This window comes from Bombyx mori, chromosome 23 (genome assembly GCF_030269925.1).
Source record: "Bombyx mori chromosome 23, ASM3026992v2".
Lineage (NCBI taxonomy): Eukaryota > Metazoa > Arthropoda > Insecta > Lepidoptera > Bombycidae > Bombyx > Bombyx mori.
Window position 1 is genome coordinate 6165442 of NC_085129.1, and position 18806 is coordinate 6184247.

General features: G+C 35.6%; 1 protein-coding gene across 1 annotated transcript; it reads right to left on the reverse strand.

Moving 5' to 3' along the window:
* Positions 1 to 11997: 11997 nt before the first annotated feature.
* On the reverse strand, positions 11998 to 17300 carry LOC101738464 (toll-like receptor 6). The gene has a single exon (XM_012688476.4). The coding sequence runs from the start codon at positions 17182 to 17184 to the stop codon at positions 13087 to 13089; it is 4098 nt and encodes a 1365-aa protein (XP_012543930.2). The 5' UTR covers positions 17185 to 17300; the 3' UTR covers positions 11998 to 13086.
* Positions 17301 to 18806: the final 1506 nt, after the last annotated feature.

Genomic DNA, 18806 nt, shown 5'->3' on the forward strand with positions numbered 1-18806 from the left:
ATGCGCGCAAATTATGTCAACCCGGTTTCTAGAAATTGTTTAGCGATTTCCGCGAATCTATTTTACCATATAATAATGGTCTCTAAACGACTAGCAAGCTATTTACTTGAAGATTGGTTACTTATGTTACTCTAGTTACAACAAGTTTGGCCATTGCTTTGAAACGAACGTTGATGATATTAGTTAATATTGGATTTAAAAAAAACCAGACTTTTTTGTTTCCTCCTAATGATACCCTACTACAGAAATGTCGATACAAAATCCCATTAAAGTTTATTAATACATAATATATTTAAGTAGATGCGCTGATGGCTGTCTCAAAACTGAAAAACGATCTGATAGCTTTACGATATCTCGGCGGAGAATAGCACGGGTCAAATGATTTTAAGGAGTAATAAGAGTCAAAAAGCTACACAACGTTATTGTTGTGGCGGAGTAAATTACTCGTAGCACCACCCTATCGTTTCCAGGGCTCTTAAATTATGAGAATTTGGAAAAAAGGTTGAGCCTTAACCTTTTTCAAGTATTAACACTAGCGTACTGGGATCACCAATCGCCATAATAATATATCGACGGCGAGGCGTATTGTGAAGCTCCACAGGTAGACACCACCATCTTTTATTTTATTGCCTTTGTCTAGTCTGCCTAGACTAGCATACATACCACCTGATGGTAAGTGGTTGCCGTCGCTCATGGACCTCCTAATGCCAGGGCCAGAGCCAAGCCGCTGTCTACCATCCTTCTTAGTTCTGCCCAAAGCAGTCACGATTTTCCGTTCTAAGGGACAATTGTTATACAATACAACGGAGATTTTGATTTTATGTCTCAATATAGGTTTTAATTGGCAATTACATTATGATATCTAAGGTACTGATAACTAAGGTACCCACCCTATCTACCGATTGGCTTATCGTATATTTTAATTCACAACACAACGTGAGAACCTAAGCAAGCTTCACAAGAACTTTTAATTCTAGTACTTTGTTAAAATAAGTATTTGTAGCAACGTTGTACAAAGAAAAGAATATGGATACAAATTATAATTATATTTCAATAATGGCGAAATCTTGGGTTCAGCGTCACATAATGGACTAAATTACAAAAGGAAACGTACAATTAACTTTGTAAAATACTTCGATTCTTCTTATTCGTCTTCGATTAAGTTCGTTTGTAAGATTCAAGACAAACAAGCTTTCCTTTGGTATCCTAAATTTACCATTAAGATACTCTATCCGTTACAACACATAGTTGAAGTTGCAGTGGTGCGACTAAAAATCTTCTCTCAATACTAAATCGTATAATTCGAAAATGCACAGAGTTAAAGTAATTTGAAATTCGTTAAAACCCAATGTTCTTTTCAATCCGTTCGTTTTTCAATCAAAATTCAACTCTCAGCTTTTGGATATAGTTTTTTTAATTCCTTAAAACTTCTAAATTCTGACAGGTGATAGGCCTGTTTGTATCTTCGTGCTTTCCAAAAAATAAAGCATGGACCCTCGGGCGGTATCGATAATTTACTCATTCCAAGACCTATTATTACTATGGGTTGATTGCCGGTTACGGAGGCCAGACGGCGGCCGGTTAAGAGAAGAACAAACATTGTTTTGGGTCGTTAGCAACAGAAATTATGCTCTGGCGAAGGCTCATTATGACATAATTCGAGACTCAAGAACGCTTTATGTTCCACAAAATTAGAATATTTTAGCTATGGGAGAACAGTTTTACGAACGGGCTTAATACAATTTTTAAAGATGAATAATGAATGATAAAAGGATAAATTACTGAATAAATAATAGTTTAAAAAAAACTAACAAAATACGCTTTTATAGAAAATACTACTAAAAAATAGAAAATAAATTTAAATTAAAAATAGTGTAAGAAAAAATGATTTTATTGTAAAAAAAGCGTTTTTTTTAATTTTTTAGTTGAATTTCAACTTTTTCAACAAAAAAATATTTTTTGTTTTTAATTCTGAATTGTCATCGGTCCTTAATAAGTATACCAAATTTCGAGTTAATCCGACGGGGTCAAAATAATGTTCAAAGATTCCGTACATACTAACATACATACGTCTGAAGCTAATAAAAGCGTATTAAAAAGAGTTGTATTGAGCGAGCATAACGTGAAATATATAAATATAAAAAAATGCCCGAAATGCAGCCCATTTAAAGGTCACCGCCGCTGATGGATGTCAGCAATGCCAGGACCGGCTAATCGCTGCTTCCTACTGAGGACTCTTCCTAGACCTCGTTTGAAAACACCGCAGAGGGAATTTGATACTAGAGCCGTATGGTTCGTGGCAAAAAAGATCTCTGGAAATACACTTTTAAGGGAAAAAAATTGCAGTGTATGTTACATATTTTTGTTGCGCATTTTAATTTTCGTTGGTTTAATTACATACGCTGATGTTTTATCTTCATTAAGTATTTTTGATAGATTTTAATTGTTATTTTGTGCAGTCAAAATTTGTTTTTCTTTATTTAATTCCAGGGTTTGTTATAAAAGATTCTAACATTATTTTCAACAAAAAGTTTGAATAAAAAAACGATAACGCTATTTAGGATGTCCTTTTATCGTAATTTTGCAAAATGAGCCGGCAATTCGAAATAAATGTTATTTTTTGTTTGACTATTTCTTCCGCTCTTTTGTGTGACGTTTTAGCTTTTTTTTTGCTCAATATGAATTACAAGCGATCTGTGATACAATCGTAGCAACCGTTTTCCTGTAACATGATATGAGAATCGATCGTGTGGGTCCTACAATAGTATCCAATTTCTCGAGGGATGCTAGCAGTGGTTTACATGGTCGCGAAAGCAGGTCTGAAGTGATTATTAGTGGATCAAAAGAACAAAATGACAACTTGAAATTTATTTACTGTGAATAAAGTTGAGACTTCGGTCTCAAGGTGGGTCGTGATGCCATTAGGCTTCGATGACTTAACATAAGATGAGCCATGAGCACTTTCATCATTCTAGCGAAATAAAAAGTGGAGTATCTAATATTTAAGGTTCAGCAGAACTAAATCTGGAAAGGAGATAGTGTTGGACATTCACATATATCTTCCGTAGTCATGGTACAAAAAATTTTAGAATGGAGAGCTGAGCGCTTTAAAAACTACAATAAGTAAGTAATTCCCTTGGATTTTCCGACCCCGTGACCATTCCAACTTTTAATACTGACTCTTCATATAAAGATCCGAAACCAATGCTTTCATATAACGATAAAATTCAAAGTCCTATTAATAACGTTAACTCAGAATTCATTCGTCTTAAAAATATTTAAAATTGATTTTCATGACTTATTGAACATCGAGTGCGTTGCGTCAAACAATAGACAATGACCTATTCAATAATTACTAACATAAACCATTGAATTATAAAACAGTTATGCTAACATTCCACAACTAATTGTGTCACGGACGAATCAATGCTTTGTTTGTAGGACTTTGAGCTTCGGGTGTTTGTTATTTTATTTTCCTTGATTTCTGTATTAGTGACGTGACTGTTATCAAAGGACGCTGGATGTTAACTAAATGCGACATGGCTACGGAGACGTAGGCAAAGCTTCGTGCATTAAAATTAAAACAGGGAATTTTCTGCAATGCAGTACTTGTAATATGGAATGTTACTTGAATCTGAAAACTGGATTTAACAGTTGAAAGAAGCGTCAAGACGAAAAATGTTTGTAAATTTATTTCTGTAAAACTATTAATATAACAAATAAATACGCCAAGGGCCCTAGATTAATGGTGGTTGGACCTCTTGTGGGACCGCACGGGTAGGTACCACCACCCTGTCTATTTCTGCCGTGAAGCAGTAATACGTTTCGGTTTGAAGGGTGGGACAGCCGTTGTAACTGTAATGAGACCTTAGAACTCATATCTGTAGGTGGGTGTCGCGTTTACGATGTAGATGTCTATGGGCTCCAATAACCACTTAACACCAGGCGGGCTGTGAGTTCGTCCACATATCTAAGTAATAAAAAAATGATCGTATTTCAATAATACGATACAAAACAATATAATACCGGTGGTGGAGCCTATTTTAGGCTTAGGGAGGCAACACGATGTTGTCCATTTCCTGCCGTGAAGCAGTCAAGCGTACCGATCTGAAGGGAAAGCCGTTAGTTACATTATACAATCGAGGAATCGACCTCATGCGTTAAAATATCTCGTGAAATATTTTCTGATGAATAATAAACGCCTCCTCTCTACAAAGGCGGTCGCGAGTTCTCGGCTGAAAAAAATCTGAACTCCTCAAGGACAGACTGACGCCATACTTGGGGTTAAATAACTATCGATATCCAAAGACGCGCAACGTGAACCCAGCCTAGTCTCAAATACATAGCAACAGCCTTCGAAATGCATCTTGTTTCTCCGCAGAAACAGCTGTTCAGTGGTTGATGTTTTTGCTAAGCATTTCTGCACTACGAATTAAGGAGTTTAGGAGACAGTTTGTTAGCTGCTCATCCTGGTAACCTCGAAATGTTATGCCAGATTCACCTACCGTGTAAGCGTGCTCATGGGGTTCAGCTGCCGAATTTGGTAACACTAGCCCTTGCAAGAGTACTTCGCAGAATCTACCACAAGAACGGATGCGAGACCCACTGAGAATATCCGGCGAAAAAAACAGTGGACTGTGTCTAAGGGTCATTTAGACAGGGAACTAAGGATACTAGATACTAATAAAGAAAGAGGGGAAGTATAACTACTAACAGCCCGCTGAGTTTCTTGCCGGATCTTCTCAGCGGGTCGCGTTTTCGATCCGATGATAGCTTCTGCGAAGCACTGCTCTTGCTAGGGCCAGTGATAGCAACACTCCCGGTTTGAGCCACGTGAGCTCACCTTCACATCAAGGTGAAACTGAAATAGCCTACCAAGGCTATCGGCATAGGTTGAAAAAAAAAACTACTGATATATCAATTGGATTAATGAAGCTGATCCTGATAAGCCCAATCAATGTGTTAGAAGCGTTTGAAAGATTGAACGATAAAATTAAAACTGCCAGTCTACCTAGCTTGGGGAACGCATTATATTTACTGTTCCTCATACGCGTTTTAAAATTTCCATATGACTTGTATATGAATATTATGACTATCGCAATACACAATTACGTTTATTTACAATTATATTTAAACCACAACAATGATTTAAAATGAGGTTCAATGTCGAAACTGTTCCTTACAGTTGGCAATTATTGTTGGCTTGTAATCGTATGAGAATTATTAAAACAATAATATATAACATAGAGTTGCTAGTAAACATTGCCGTGATTCCTTGAAAATAGGTATATTGGTAATCAAGACCAATTCTGTAAATCTTTATCTATAATAAGGCCACTTTTAATCAACCGTGAACGTTGATTCATTTACAATTTGCTACATCACTGTTTTACATTAAACTCTATCTAAAAGATATAGTGTAAATGATTAATTAAATTTAAATCAGAGGCAGTGGAATATATTCTTTTAGGTCTTCTACTTTAACGGCCGTCTGGTGTAGTGGTAAGTGACATGGTCACTACACAAGGGGGTCGCGGGTTCGAATCCCGCCAAGGGAAGATATTTGTATGATAAATATAAATGTATTTTCCAGAGTTATGGATGTATATTAAATATATGTATGTGTATAATAAAAATCTTACATTTATATCCGTTATCTGGTACCTGTAACACAAGTTCTTTACGAACTTATCACTGGGCCGGTTAGCGTGGCGTGATTGTTAGTAAATATTTATTTATTTATTTATTATTATTTATTCTACTTCGCCATGCTACTATTATTTATAGAGTTAAAGATTTTACAGTTTTAGCACGAAAGAGCGGGAAACTACGTTAGCGTACTGCGAGATCGAATATCAGATTACGAATAGTCCGAATTGGAATTTTCAGATACCGTTGCCTTTTCAAGTCCCTTTAAGCAATCCATCAAACTTTAACGTACTCCACAGCACATCTTGACAAATATAATAAAATACTCACATGGTAAAACACTAACGACACATGATTGTGATACAATAAAACATTTTAATAATTAATTAATACAAGTATGATTCATTTCGAGGCACTGTAATATGTCGAATTAGTTACAAAAAAGGCAAAATGTTTGACACAACGTTTCTAGCTAATTTCTAGGAGCACATGTAAGACATACATGAGCAGCATTGGCGTTGATTAACACATATGCCAAAATCGTAAAATAGGTACTGGATATAACACTTAAATTCCACCCAATTTAACCCAAAAGAAGTATAAATCCCAGCGAACAAACAAACTGATAACAATTATAAACACCACAATTCATAAAAAAATAATGTTAAATTTTGTCACACCAAATCTTCTTAGATCTAAGTATCACAACTACATGTTATATCACACGAGATGAGCCCACTAAGACGCATTGTCAAACACAATGGTTCCGTAACAATATTTTAAGGCTCACAACCAAAGAAGTGCATTCACATAATGGCACAATGCGAGCCATTCAAAGTCACGCGTAAGCTGCGCTTTCTTACAAAATATGGAAACGGAAGTTGACATTTGTGCGATACGCTAACATGAGTTGACTTTAGTAGGCATTGTTCTCGTTTTCTTTTGTTAGTTGACGTCGTATCTGTGAAGATTTTTAGACTTGCATCATCCTATTTTTATTTAATGTTAGTTAACAAAATAATAAAGTTTCTAATTTTATACATTACTAGCTGACCCGGCAAAGTCGTTAGCCCACTGAGTTTCTCGCCGGATCTTCTCAGTGGGTCGCGTTTCCGATCCAGTGGTAAATTCTGCGAAGCACGGCTCTTGCTAGGGTTCGTGTTAGGAACGTCATCAGGTTTGAGCCCCGTGAGCTCACCTACTAGTTAAGGCGACGCTGATATAGCCCCTCAGGGCTATCAACTTGGGTAGGAAAAAAAAAACCTTGTTTTGCCAGATATAAGATTTCTAGGGAATTTCTAGTGTAAAAAAAACTACTTACTACTACTAACTAACTTATTGTAAGTGTGTAAGGATGTGGTAAATGAGTGAAAGAGGGAAGTAGCGCTGTGAACGATAAGGGAATATAAAAATAACAAAATCTCATTCGACCACATAATGCCTCATTATAACAAAAAAAATATGTCCGAAAAATAAAAAATAAATGTTTGGGGTGGACACGAGAATTTTATACGTAAGAAATTTAATAAAAATACAACTTCTCAACGCACAACATACTATATTATAACACAAATACAACAATATACTATCCTAACAATCAGATATTGGTTATCCAACAATTAACAAAATCCTGTCTGATCTAAAACCCTTACGTATTCGAAAGGTTGGAATAAACAAAATCTAAATAATCAACGCCAGATAAAACTGTGAAACATTAGAAGATATTACTCTACCCGATATTTTTGTGCGTTTATTAAGGAATATGACGTAAACCCGACCACAAAGAGACAGCCAGTTAACTTATCTACCCTAAATTATACTGGTAGGACATATTGTAAGCACTCTCTGGTACCGTAATGATACGGTATTGACCATACCCGTACCCGCACGGAAAGGTACAACAACCGTGTACACTATGATTGAGACTTCAGCCTCATGTCTCAATAGGAGTGGCGGCATTAATTTTATGATGTCTCTGAGCTCCGGAAATCACTTAATATTTGCTGAAACGTGATATTGTATCTTGTTCTAATGCACAATAAAGTTTCTGCTAATGAGTTAATAGTGATTCTGAAGACACTGATGCTTCAACTGTCATACAGGTCATATATGATAATGATGTTCATTTCATATATGACTGTATCTATCAGGTAAGTTTTTTTTTTTTTTAAAAAAAAAAAAAAAAAAAAAAAGGTAAGTGAACGAATTTAAGATCGCATCGGCCGTAACATCAACTGCCTGCGATAATAATATGCAATTTTAAATTTGAATAAATAAACATTATACAAGAAATTAAGTCACTCAGACAATACTTAAAACAAGTTTTAAGGTGTGTAGATTACAATCTAAACACGTATCCCCATTCAAATACAAGAAACTAACAATATTAGCAATCAATCTGGAATTCAACTATCCATCCAGTTACTGTCAAGCTGACACGAGCCCCAAACGCTCCCAATTTGACACACCTAGGTATCGCTTGTACCATCTACGGGCCAATACGGGCTTACCAACATCCTACAGAGGAAAAAGTATACAAAAATAAACTTTACCGTTTTTGTAATAAGACGAGATAGCTCGGTAAGAAAAAATTTGGACAACGAAGCCCTCATTCGCTAGATTCGTCCCGAGATTGTGGGTCATCCATCAAGCCGAATGTCAAAACTAATACAGAACGGTCCCGTGAGAGATTCGTGAGTCGTAATTATGCGTTTCTATGCATCAAACATCATCCGATTAAAATTGGCAGCTCGAGGGGGACGAAGCTTGCGATCCAAAATGCTACAATGTTTTGATAAAGTATCGATAGAGTAACTGTAGTACAATCAAGATCGGAGGTGATTGACACACAATTATTGTCCGATAAGACTGTATTAAACTTTCGAAATTCACTTTTCTTGTGATAAATAAATAAAAACTATATATTTTGTGAAATCAACGTTACAACTACCCATATTTAATATTGGCGAACTTCCGATAATAACAATTAACTGCGATAGATTTTAAATGCTACAATTATCTGTGCTGTTGACACTAGTGCTTTTGTTTAGTATTGAAATAAAAGATAAGAAAAATCATATTACTTTAATAATGTATTGAATAACTGATGATGACAATCAAAGAACATAAATTGGTTTAATACCAATTTAATTTTTAATATCTGATAAATAAAAAAAATTGTATAATAATAGTAATCATCACGTAAATATGGAATTATACATACGTAAATATGGAATTATAAGTTTTTTTTTTTTTATTGCCTTGATATGTGGACGAGCTCACAGCCCACCTGGTGTTAAGTGGTTACTGGAACCCATAGACATCTACAACGTAAATGCGCCACACACCTTGAGATATAAGTTCTAAGGTCTCAGTATAGTTACAACGGCTGCCCTACCCTTCAAACCGAAACGCATTACTGCTTCACGGCAGAAATAGGCGGGGCGGTGGTACCTACCGTGCGGACTCACAAGAGGTCCTACCACCAGTAATAATTAATATATAATAATTAATAAATAAGTTTATTAATAATTCATCATTCCTAGTTTAACAACAATGAAACTAAATGTTTCACTGACATCTTCTCGATCTTTGTCGGTATATATATTGAAATAAAATTACGCTTAAGTTTTATTTCAACCCGATTACCCTATAGGATTATAAGTAATAGAAAGAAGAAATGTACCTAATGCAAATCACATCACCCTGCCTATTTCTGCCGTGAAGCAGTAATGCGTTTCGGTTTGAAGGGTGGGGCAGCCGTTGTAACTATACTTGAGACCTTAGAAATTATATCTCAAAGGTGGGTGGCGCATTTACATTGTGGATGTCTATGGGCTCCAGTAACCACTTAACACCAGGTGGGCTATGAGATCGTCCACCCATCTAAGCAATAAAAAAAAATCAAATCAAAACAAAAAAAAATTATTCAACATAAATGAAAATACATACTTGTTGAACGTCAAAAGAACTACCGCCATAATATACTGAAGTTGAATAGTCAGCCCGCACACCAACGCATAAGTCAATCCATTTTATCCACAAAACACTTACGAAGCTTTCGTTTTACAATGCATTTGAAACCTCGTGTCTCAAGATAGGCACTAAAATTCCAGTTATAATGTATACGGACTCCGATATTAGTCATTTGCAACTTTTTTTTAACCTTACACATTCTTTTTTATCCTAAGAGGCTTTTCCAACTACTCACATACCGGTAGGTGAACTCACGGGCTTAACACCAGGTAGGCTGTGAGCTCGTCCATTCGTCCAAGCAATAAATAAATAAATTATATACTTTAATCTGGTCACATGTCAAAATTAAGGTCTTAAACAATCTTTAGGTCTACCTTCAAAACTTAATTCAGTATAAGAGACAGTGGATATAAATTATTCTTAGTTATACAATAACATAGAAATCGAAAAATATGCTTTATTCCCATTTGACAACATAAATTTCGGTAATAATTCACCGACAATTGAAACTAATTAATTTAATTATTATTCCAAAAGCATTCCCAATGAACGTCACGGATTTGTCTTGATTCACGATTTTATCGTATTGACACAACAATCAACTAATTAATGTCCTCTTGAACTCATTAACTGTTGTTGGAAACGAAGCTATATTTAGTTTTACCAAATGAATTTGTATGAGATTAATTGGATGTATTGAACTCGACTCGTGAGTTTTTTGAATTAGAGCTATTGAACCTTATTCATCGTTTATAAATAAATTCGTGTGGTTCTCATTCTAATATTTACACAAACATTTGGAAAACAAAACGAAGAAATTTTTAACCATGAATAAGATGACATGAAAAATGATAATAATCCAATTTCATTATGACTAATTAGATTCCAATCCAACTATTATTAGATTCATCTGTTATTAGATTTAATAGAGATTGTTTCCTTATTTTTTACCTCCAAATAGTTATGGGCAATTCGTTTTGATGTTAACTTTCAATTTTACTGTCGTTCTTGCCTTATATTAATAAAACTCTTCCCGATATCCGATGGCAGGCTGCTGGATATACTAATATGAATATGCAATATTCCCCTGTGCCTACATATCACCATTCCAATTAAATTCCAATTGGAGCGAAGCGAAACGTTCAGGCTTATAGGATCAGATCAATTCACATAAATTCGGGTATTTGGCCTTCAATCACTGAAGCGCATTATACGTTCTGTGGAATGCATCTTTGAAACAATTGTGTTTGGGTATCTATTGGGTGACGTTGACCAGATACTGACATCAATAGTGGTAGGACCTCTTGTGAGTCCGCGCGGGTAGGTACTACCGCCCTGCCTATTTCTGCCGTGAAACAGTAATGCGTTTCGGTTTGAAGGGTGGGGCAGCCGTTGTAACTATACTTGAGACCTTCAAACTTATATCTCAAGGTAGATGGCGCATTTACATTGTAGATGTCTATGGGCTCTAGTAAACACTTAACACCATGTGGGCTGTGAGCTCGTCCATCCATATAAGCAATAAAAATAAAAACTTTCTTATATGTCACTTTTGTCAGTCATAGCTCTCTCCAAAATAGCACCTATCTATCTCTCTCCGTGGGTTTTGTAAAGTTTCAGCGAATATGCAGAGCAACTTTCTCCGAGTGTTATACCAGCGTACTGTAAACTCTAATTGGCATTTAATGGTGGTGAGGTGTATTTTAAGTCCAGTCGAAGTAGCGTTGTTACTTATTTCTGTCATGAAGCAGTCATGCAATCTCAAACAAAGAGCGTGTGTGCACTAGCACTTGTCAACGTGCTAATTAATTTAACAATTCTTCGATATTGTTGTATGAAGATTTTAGCTTACAACTCAATGAAGCATTCAAATGTGGTTAAGCTCTTAAAATCCGTTGATGACAGTGTCCTAATGATGTGTGCGTTTACTTTTAACCCCTTTCTATTTTCAATAATTATTATCGCATTTTAAAACCATTTCCTTATTTTTCTATTTGAGAAAGAATTTAGGCATTCTGTAAGCTCGTATATTTTTTTTTCAATTATTTGTCGACCATTTCTTCAAAATAAAAAAAAACTCAATACAAATTTATTTAGTCCAAATTGGAATTTCACAAAGCTGTGAGTGAAATCAGCCACCGAAAATGAATTGTATTCCAAAATAATTACTCAAAAAAATGTTTAATTATAATTAAATCATAACATTTCTTGTTTTAGTATTTAATTTATTAACGAAGACTTTTCATAAGGAGCAGGGTCTCCCAAAACAATAATTAAAGAGAGATTTTTAATTATATTACGGATATTTATTTTTCATAATTGAATTCATTCAAGGATCTCATTACGAAATACCGCTGAAATAAAATACTTGGCTAAGTATCAAAACTTCAGTATAATTTATTACGTTTTCAAGATATCTTTGTACATTTTTTATACAAAACAATAAATTTCATTACAGACTAATAATTACAATCCAAAAATTACAATTGTTTTTCAAGTTTTATAATTATTAAATCTAATATCACGATTTAGCTTAATTATTTATTAAAATTTATATTATGTAATGAAGCATATAATTATGAATAAACAATAACATTTCGAACATATTACATCGTTATATACAAACTTTAGCATATACTTAAATTATTAGTAAGCATGTTACGTAATACAGACAAGCATAAAATTTATATTATACAGTCCTAAACACTTTTTCATAATACATCAGAATATAATTTGCAGGTATGATATATTATACTGTGAATATAAACAATAAGATGCTCGGAATTTGAACTTCAAAATCGAGTTTTAGGTATAAAGAGGACAAATTAGCATCTACATTTAATAACCCTAATAATAACGTAGGGTTTTCTCCCGTTGAGACAAGTACGTACAAATACCAAACGCCAAACGTTTGCTACAAAAATGCTGATTCCGAATATTTTACATCACACCATCCCAGAAACAAAAAAAAACGATCAAAATCAGATTGTACATATTATAATTATTCGAGATACGATTGTATAGAACTTATAATAATAATAATAATACTGAAAATTTGGTGAACGATAAAAATATGCACATTTATATTATTACCATTTACGTACCTATTAAAGTCTATCTTAAGTTATAATTGTGAATAGACATTTAGTTGAAATCTTATTCTATTTGGTGTTGAATTACAGTAATACGAGAACTATCTCACTTCCTTTTTATAATGAACAAGTTAAACTGTTATTATTTTATTGATCACCCCGAACATGATTAAAACACATGTTTCTAGTCATTTTAAAACATGTGTGAAATCCATAGCAACATTAAATACTTCATCTTAAATTACGCATTTAAAATTGACTGTAACATACTTTCAAGTTATTTACAAATAAGCAAGTGATTTGAATGAATTCAAAATGTGTGATATTTTTATGTGTAAAAAAAGAATTACGGTATTGTGGAACTTGAATTTCAAACAAAGTATGTGCGTCCCTTACTAGATACTGTAGCAGTACGCGGCGTGGTAGGTGAAATATCATCCACCCTAGAATATACATGACCGCTACTAGGGGATAGCCTCAAGTCATAATTAAACCGAGGACAAGACCTGTTCTCGATAGACATATAGCTGTTGTTCGAGGTATTCCCTTCTCCGTAAGTGTTATTATCGGACGAAGGTGAACTCTCATTCAGAGATGTTTCACCGTCGTACCTTTTACAAAATTGTAAAGAATTCGTGAAGTTCTGCTTCGAACAACTATCGTTTGGAACCGGCATTGTCGTGTACCTCAACGACGGTGTATTACGTAACGATTTCTTGAATACACTCGCCTCCGAACCTTTTACTGTGATAATAGTGTCGGTCGAATTGAGAAGCACCATGAAACGGTCCCAAAAACGTGGATCGTTCCAAGATATATTTTTAAACTTATCTAATGCGAAACACAATTCGTCGCTCAGCTGTATGTTATCTACAATATTAATAAATATTACCTTGTTCGATTCGCTACGATTTAACGACTTTAAATAGCCGAAGAATATATTCTTGAATTGAATATCGCTAAGATCGTTGCAAATGAAATTATTCGTTAAAACTATCAGTAAACGCTTCGAAAGTTTCGGCGATTTGGAAAAGCTATCTAAAGTTAAAATGTTGAGCGTTGCTTCGTTTAATGAAAAGCTTTTGGAGCACATTTTTCTGAATTCAATCTCCGACATTATATTGTGATAAATGAAGCCCGTATCTTTGGTATTGCATATCACGTAATAGTCGTACATGTGATTCGGGTTTCCTTCCATCACGTGATCGACATTAGGACACGATTGTTCTTTGAAGAGAGGAACACCGTATTTTGTATAAACCCAATCGCTTACTTCATATCTAAACGCATAGAATATGGCGAAGATTAAGCAAATGACGACAACTATAATGATTATTCCACATATTACAGCGAAATAATTATCAGGAAGAAACACTGACTTTGAAATGACCTCATCTCTAGACATTGTTGGGTCGCTTATCGAGCCCATGTATTCTTTACAGTGACTCAAGACGGAGGCTATTGTTATTTTAGTTGGTTTCCCTTCAGAGTCTGTGCATAGCATTTTCTCAGGGTCCCCAGGGTCTCTCCTGAGCCATGAATCCAATTCCGCTATGCTTTTACAGTCGCACGAATATTGATTACCTTCAATCGACACATGAGCTAAGCTTTCTGAGGATGAAGCTAATAATTTCCATGGAAAGAAATTTACGAGCTTGTTATCGTCAATTCGCAAAACTGAGAGCGATTTCAAAGATGAAAAAGTATTATTAGCGACATGAGTTATCGCGTTGTGATCTAGATATAATTCGTTTAAACTGTTGAGATGTAAAAATTCATCGCCTTTTAATTCCACAAGCTTGTTGTTTTCCAAATGAAGTACCCTCAGGGAATCGACTCCTTTAAAGGTTTGATTGTTGACTTCCTTCAATTTAGTATTGTTTAAATAAAGTACTTGTAGCTTTTTTTTGCCGATAAAAACATGATTTCCCAAGTGACTTATGTGATTTCCATCTAAATATATTTCAGTGGCATCCATCGGAATGTGCTTAGGTACTTCCGTGTAACCGGCATTTGAACAATCAACAACGTTGGCATTCCAAGGGATATCGTGATAGCATCGACAATCGTTTGGACAAATCATTTCACAGTCGCACGCCACAAAGTCACAACATTGACACAATGCGAAACAATGACTTTCGTAAGGGCAAAGAAAGTCCGAAGGCGACATGTCTATTATCAATTTTTTACGTTTAGCACGCGAGTGGACCAGCGAACACAAAGCTTTATCTAAATCTAACACGCGCGGGTATTGTCGACTGTGGCTCAAATGATTAATGCGCTGAATCCATTCCATTGAACAGTCACAAATAAATGTATTTCCGCTTATAAAGAACTCGGGTAAGTCACTATCTTCATCTATTTGATCTAACCTAAACGCATTCATGTCAAGATGGACTAGTTTGTTATTATTTAAAGTCACAGTTGATAGCCTTTGTAGTTTCGAAAAGGAACCGACTTGAATGTTCTGTATATTATTGTCGTTCAAATAAAGTTTTTCTACGGAATTCGGTATTGAAGTCACAGTTATTTCCGTTATGTTATTATAACTTAAGTCCAGTAGTTTAATATTAACATTAGAATGGGTATCGTCATTCTTATAAGTTGATATAGAGTTCTTATGCAAATCGAGCCACTCCAAACTTTCTGGAAATGAACGAAAATCAAAGTATGATAATTTATTCGCTGACATGTTAAGCCATACTAAACTATTCAAGGTACTGAAAATACCGTCAAACTTTGTTATTTCATTGCCGTCCATTCGCAGGAGTTTCAAATTTATGTTTTTACGAAAACATCCGGACGCAACATGTCTGATTTTGTTTGATGCCAAATTTAATACCTGCAGCTGTGGTAAATGCTCGAAAGTGTCCTCATTTAAATTGGTAACTTTGTTATCAACTAGTCGTAAACCGAAAAGTTCGGACAAGCCGCGAAAGTTTTCGCGGGTTAGATGTGTTATATTGTTGTTGCCTATGTCGAGAGACCTCAGCGAGCGTAGCTTGCGAATCGACGCCGGGACAGATGAGAGAAAATTGTCATTAAGACTCAAGTCTTCTATTGCAGTCATATTATCAAAGGCATTATCTTCGATGTGTTTGATTTTATTGTTATCAATAAAGAGTTCATGTAGCACATGTAGATCTGTAAACAAATGTGTTTCAATGTGCACAAGTTGGTTATTAGATAGTGTTAGCGAATGCAGATTCCTTAATTCACTGAAAGCATGTTTATCAATTGTGGATATGTCGTTATGTTCTAAATTTAATTTCTGCAAACTGTACAAATCCTGGAGCATATAACGATCTATTCTACTAAGCTTATTATAAGATAGGTTTAATATGACTAATCTTAATAAACCAACAAATGTATTCTTATTAATCCACTGACTAGTCAGTTCGTTGAGAGATAAATCTAATACTTGTAGTTGATCTAAATTATCAAAAAGTCCCGGAGGCAAATTGTTAATAGTGTTATTACTAAGATTAATTTCTTTTAATGATTTAGTTTCAGAAAACAAATCAGGCGGGAGTGTATTCATGAAATTGCTTGATAAATTGAGAACCTCTAAGCTGAGCAATCCTTCAAAGGCACCACCTTCTAAATTAGACAACGCATTATTTTGCAATAAAAGTTTCGATAGCGAACGTAACTTTGATAAACTATTATCATTTACAACAATCAAATCATTATATGACATATCTAGTGTCTCTATGACTAAGTTACAAGTTCTCAAGCTTAAGTTTTGTTCCCTCAGACTGTCCGAGAAACCGATAGTCTTTATGTTTTGTAGGTGATTATTTGTGAGGTTCAACACTTTTAAACTGTACAGTGAACAAAATGTTTCTGTTTTGGTGCTCCAGATGTTGTTGTTACTAAGATTGAGTTCGACTAGTTCATTCAAACCTGCGAAAGCTTCTTCATTCAGTTCCATTGTCATCGCGGACCATTCGCTGTTATGAGTGGTCACATGCAGACGTTTCAGATCTTTGAAACTCTCGAATGCACGGGCCGGTATTTGACGTAACTTGCATCTGTCGATGACGAGATCTCTCAACTTTCCAAGACTCGTGTGTTTACCGGTCGGCTTTTGGGCGCTTGTGGTTAAAGTGCTCTCGAAAAATAGAATTTCGCTGCATTGAACGTGCAATGATATGACGTCGTCGTAGTGAGTCTTGCTGATGTTCTGTAGCAGGTGATCCAAACTGCTTATGGTCCGAATCTTGCAGAAGAGCACCGTGCTCCCCGACGTTTCCGCTTCGGAACTACGGTAAGCGCATTCGTGCGGCGTCTCTGCCGCGACGCTTCTGTCCACAGCATGGCAATAGAACAACACGCACACTATAATCCGATTAAAAGTTCGTTTCTCAAGTCTATCCGCGGCCGTCCTTTTTATTAGCATTTTACGTTTGTACACGTGTAACAACGGGATAATTTCGAGTTCGGCAGTGCCATTTATCAGGCGCATTGGCTGATCGCGTCATAAATGTTCACCTTTCGGAAGCAACATCGTGACTTACGTGACATGTAAGCGGGGATCGCGATTTCGGCGGGCGTGTAGTTCGAACGGCGTCTGCCCACCGACTGAGCGCCGCTTTGTAACTCCGCCCCACGACGGCGACGCCACCGACCCCGCTTCGTCCGCCCGCCCCGGCGTCTGAAGAAACTTCATCTCACATTATCAAGGGTGCATAAACCGCTGAATTATGCTCGCGCTAGTTTGTCGCGCCTTAATTATAATCACACTATTCTCTCCTTTGATGTGCAAACGAGAAAACCGTATACGTAGAACGTGTTTTGTGTAAAATTAAACGCCGACTTAATATTTGTAGCCGAAACATTAATTTCGCTTTTTATAAAATCGCTTGTTTGTTAGTTCATTACTTTCTTTCGTTTTTTTTTAATTCGAGGCTTTAATATTCAGTTTCAGTAGAAGACAGAAATGTCGAAGGTATATAACATTCTAGATTTTGAGGCTAATTTTAAGTAATAAATTAATGCACTGCAAAAAAGAAGGACAACAAACTTTGTGCAATTTCGCAAAATTTATCCTATAAAACAATTTTTTTACATAGCCTCTAAGTTTCAAACTAAGAAAACTTAACATAAAAAATTCACTAGAGCAAAAAGCCTCATTCTATGAACGTGGTCATACATTTTCACACGATTATCTTTAAAAAGTCTAACATAAGCGTTCTAAGCACCTGTTGGCCGCAACTTGAACGAAACTTTTTACTCAAGCTTACCAAACGGGATAAGAGACTTGTAAAATAGTTTGGACACCACACGCCCTGAAAAAACGTCATATGGACGATGTAAAAGTTTAAAGAGCAGGCTTTTAACAATTCATTTGTTGTTTTCTAGTCAAACTTTTATAAGTATACTACGTTATTTAGACAAAGCGTGAACCTATAATGTTTATTATTGTCAAAGTGTATAAACCTGAAAGGTGACTACGTCGAAAAAATAAATAATATAATATAATAAAAGATAATTGCGTCATACTCGTTATAGTTTTTAATTGAACACTCCTAGTATTATCGTAGATCATAGTCAGAAAATAATAGCTTACTTGGTATCTTAGTCTCCAGACTATTCGCAAAATAGTCATATCTAGTCAATAGGATCGCATGGACGTATCATGGTAGCAATTATTATATATGCCAATTTGTAGTCAAGATCGGGAATTCACAGATCAACAAGTTAAAATATGCTAGCAATGATAGTACTTTTTTATGTTTGAGAGATTACTGGTGGCCCGAGGCCTTTCCAGTTTTAGCAGGGCAGGTAAGCGAGCAAGGGCTCACCCAGGAAGGGTGGGATTTGCTAACAGCTACCCCGAGCGCCTCCAAAGGAGACCTAACAACTCAGCTCAACTCATTAGCTACTTCACGAATGAATCTACTACCGGATCGGTATGCGACCCGGCGAAGATCCGGCGAGAAACTCAGCGGGCTGATGTTTAGGTTAGATTGCACATCGAACTCTTTGCCGAGTTCGACGAGTATGGCTACCGAGGTAGAAGGTAGGGCTGAAGGTGTCTAATATAAGGGTTATTGGATTCGAATCCCACAGACAGGTACCAACTTT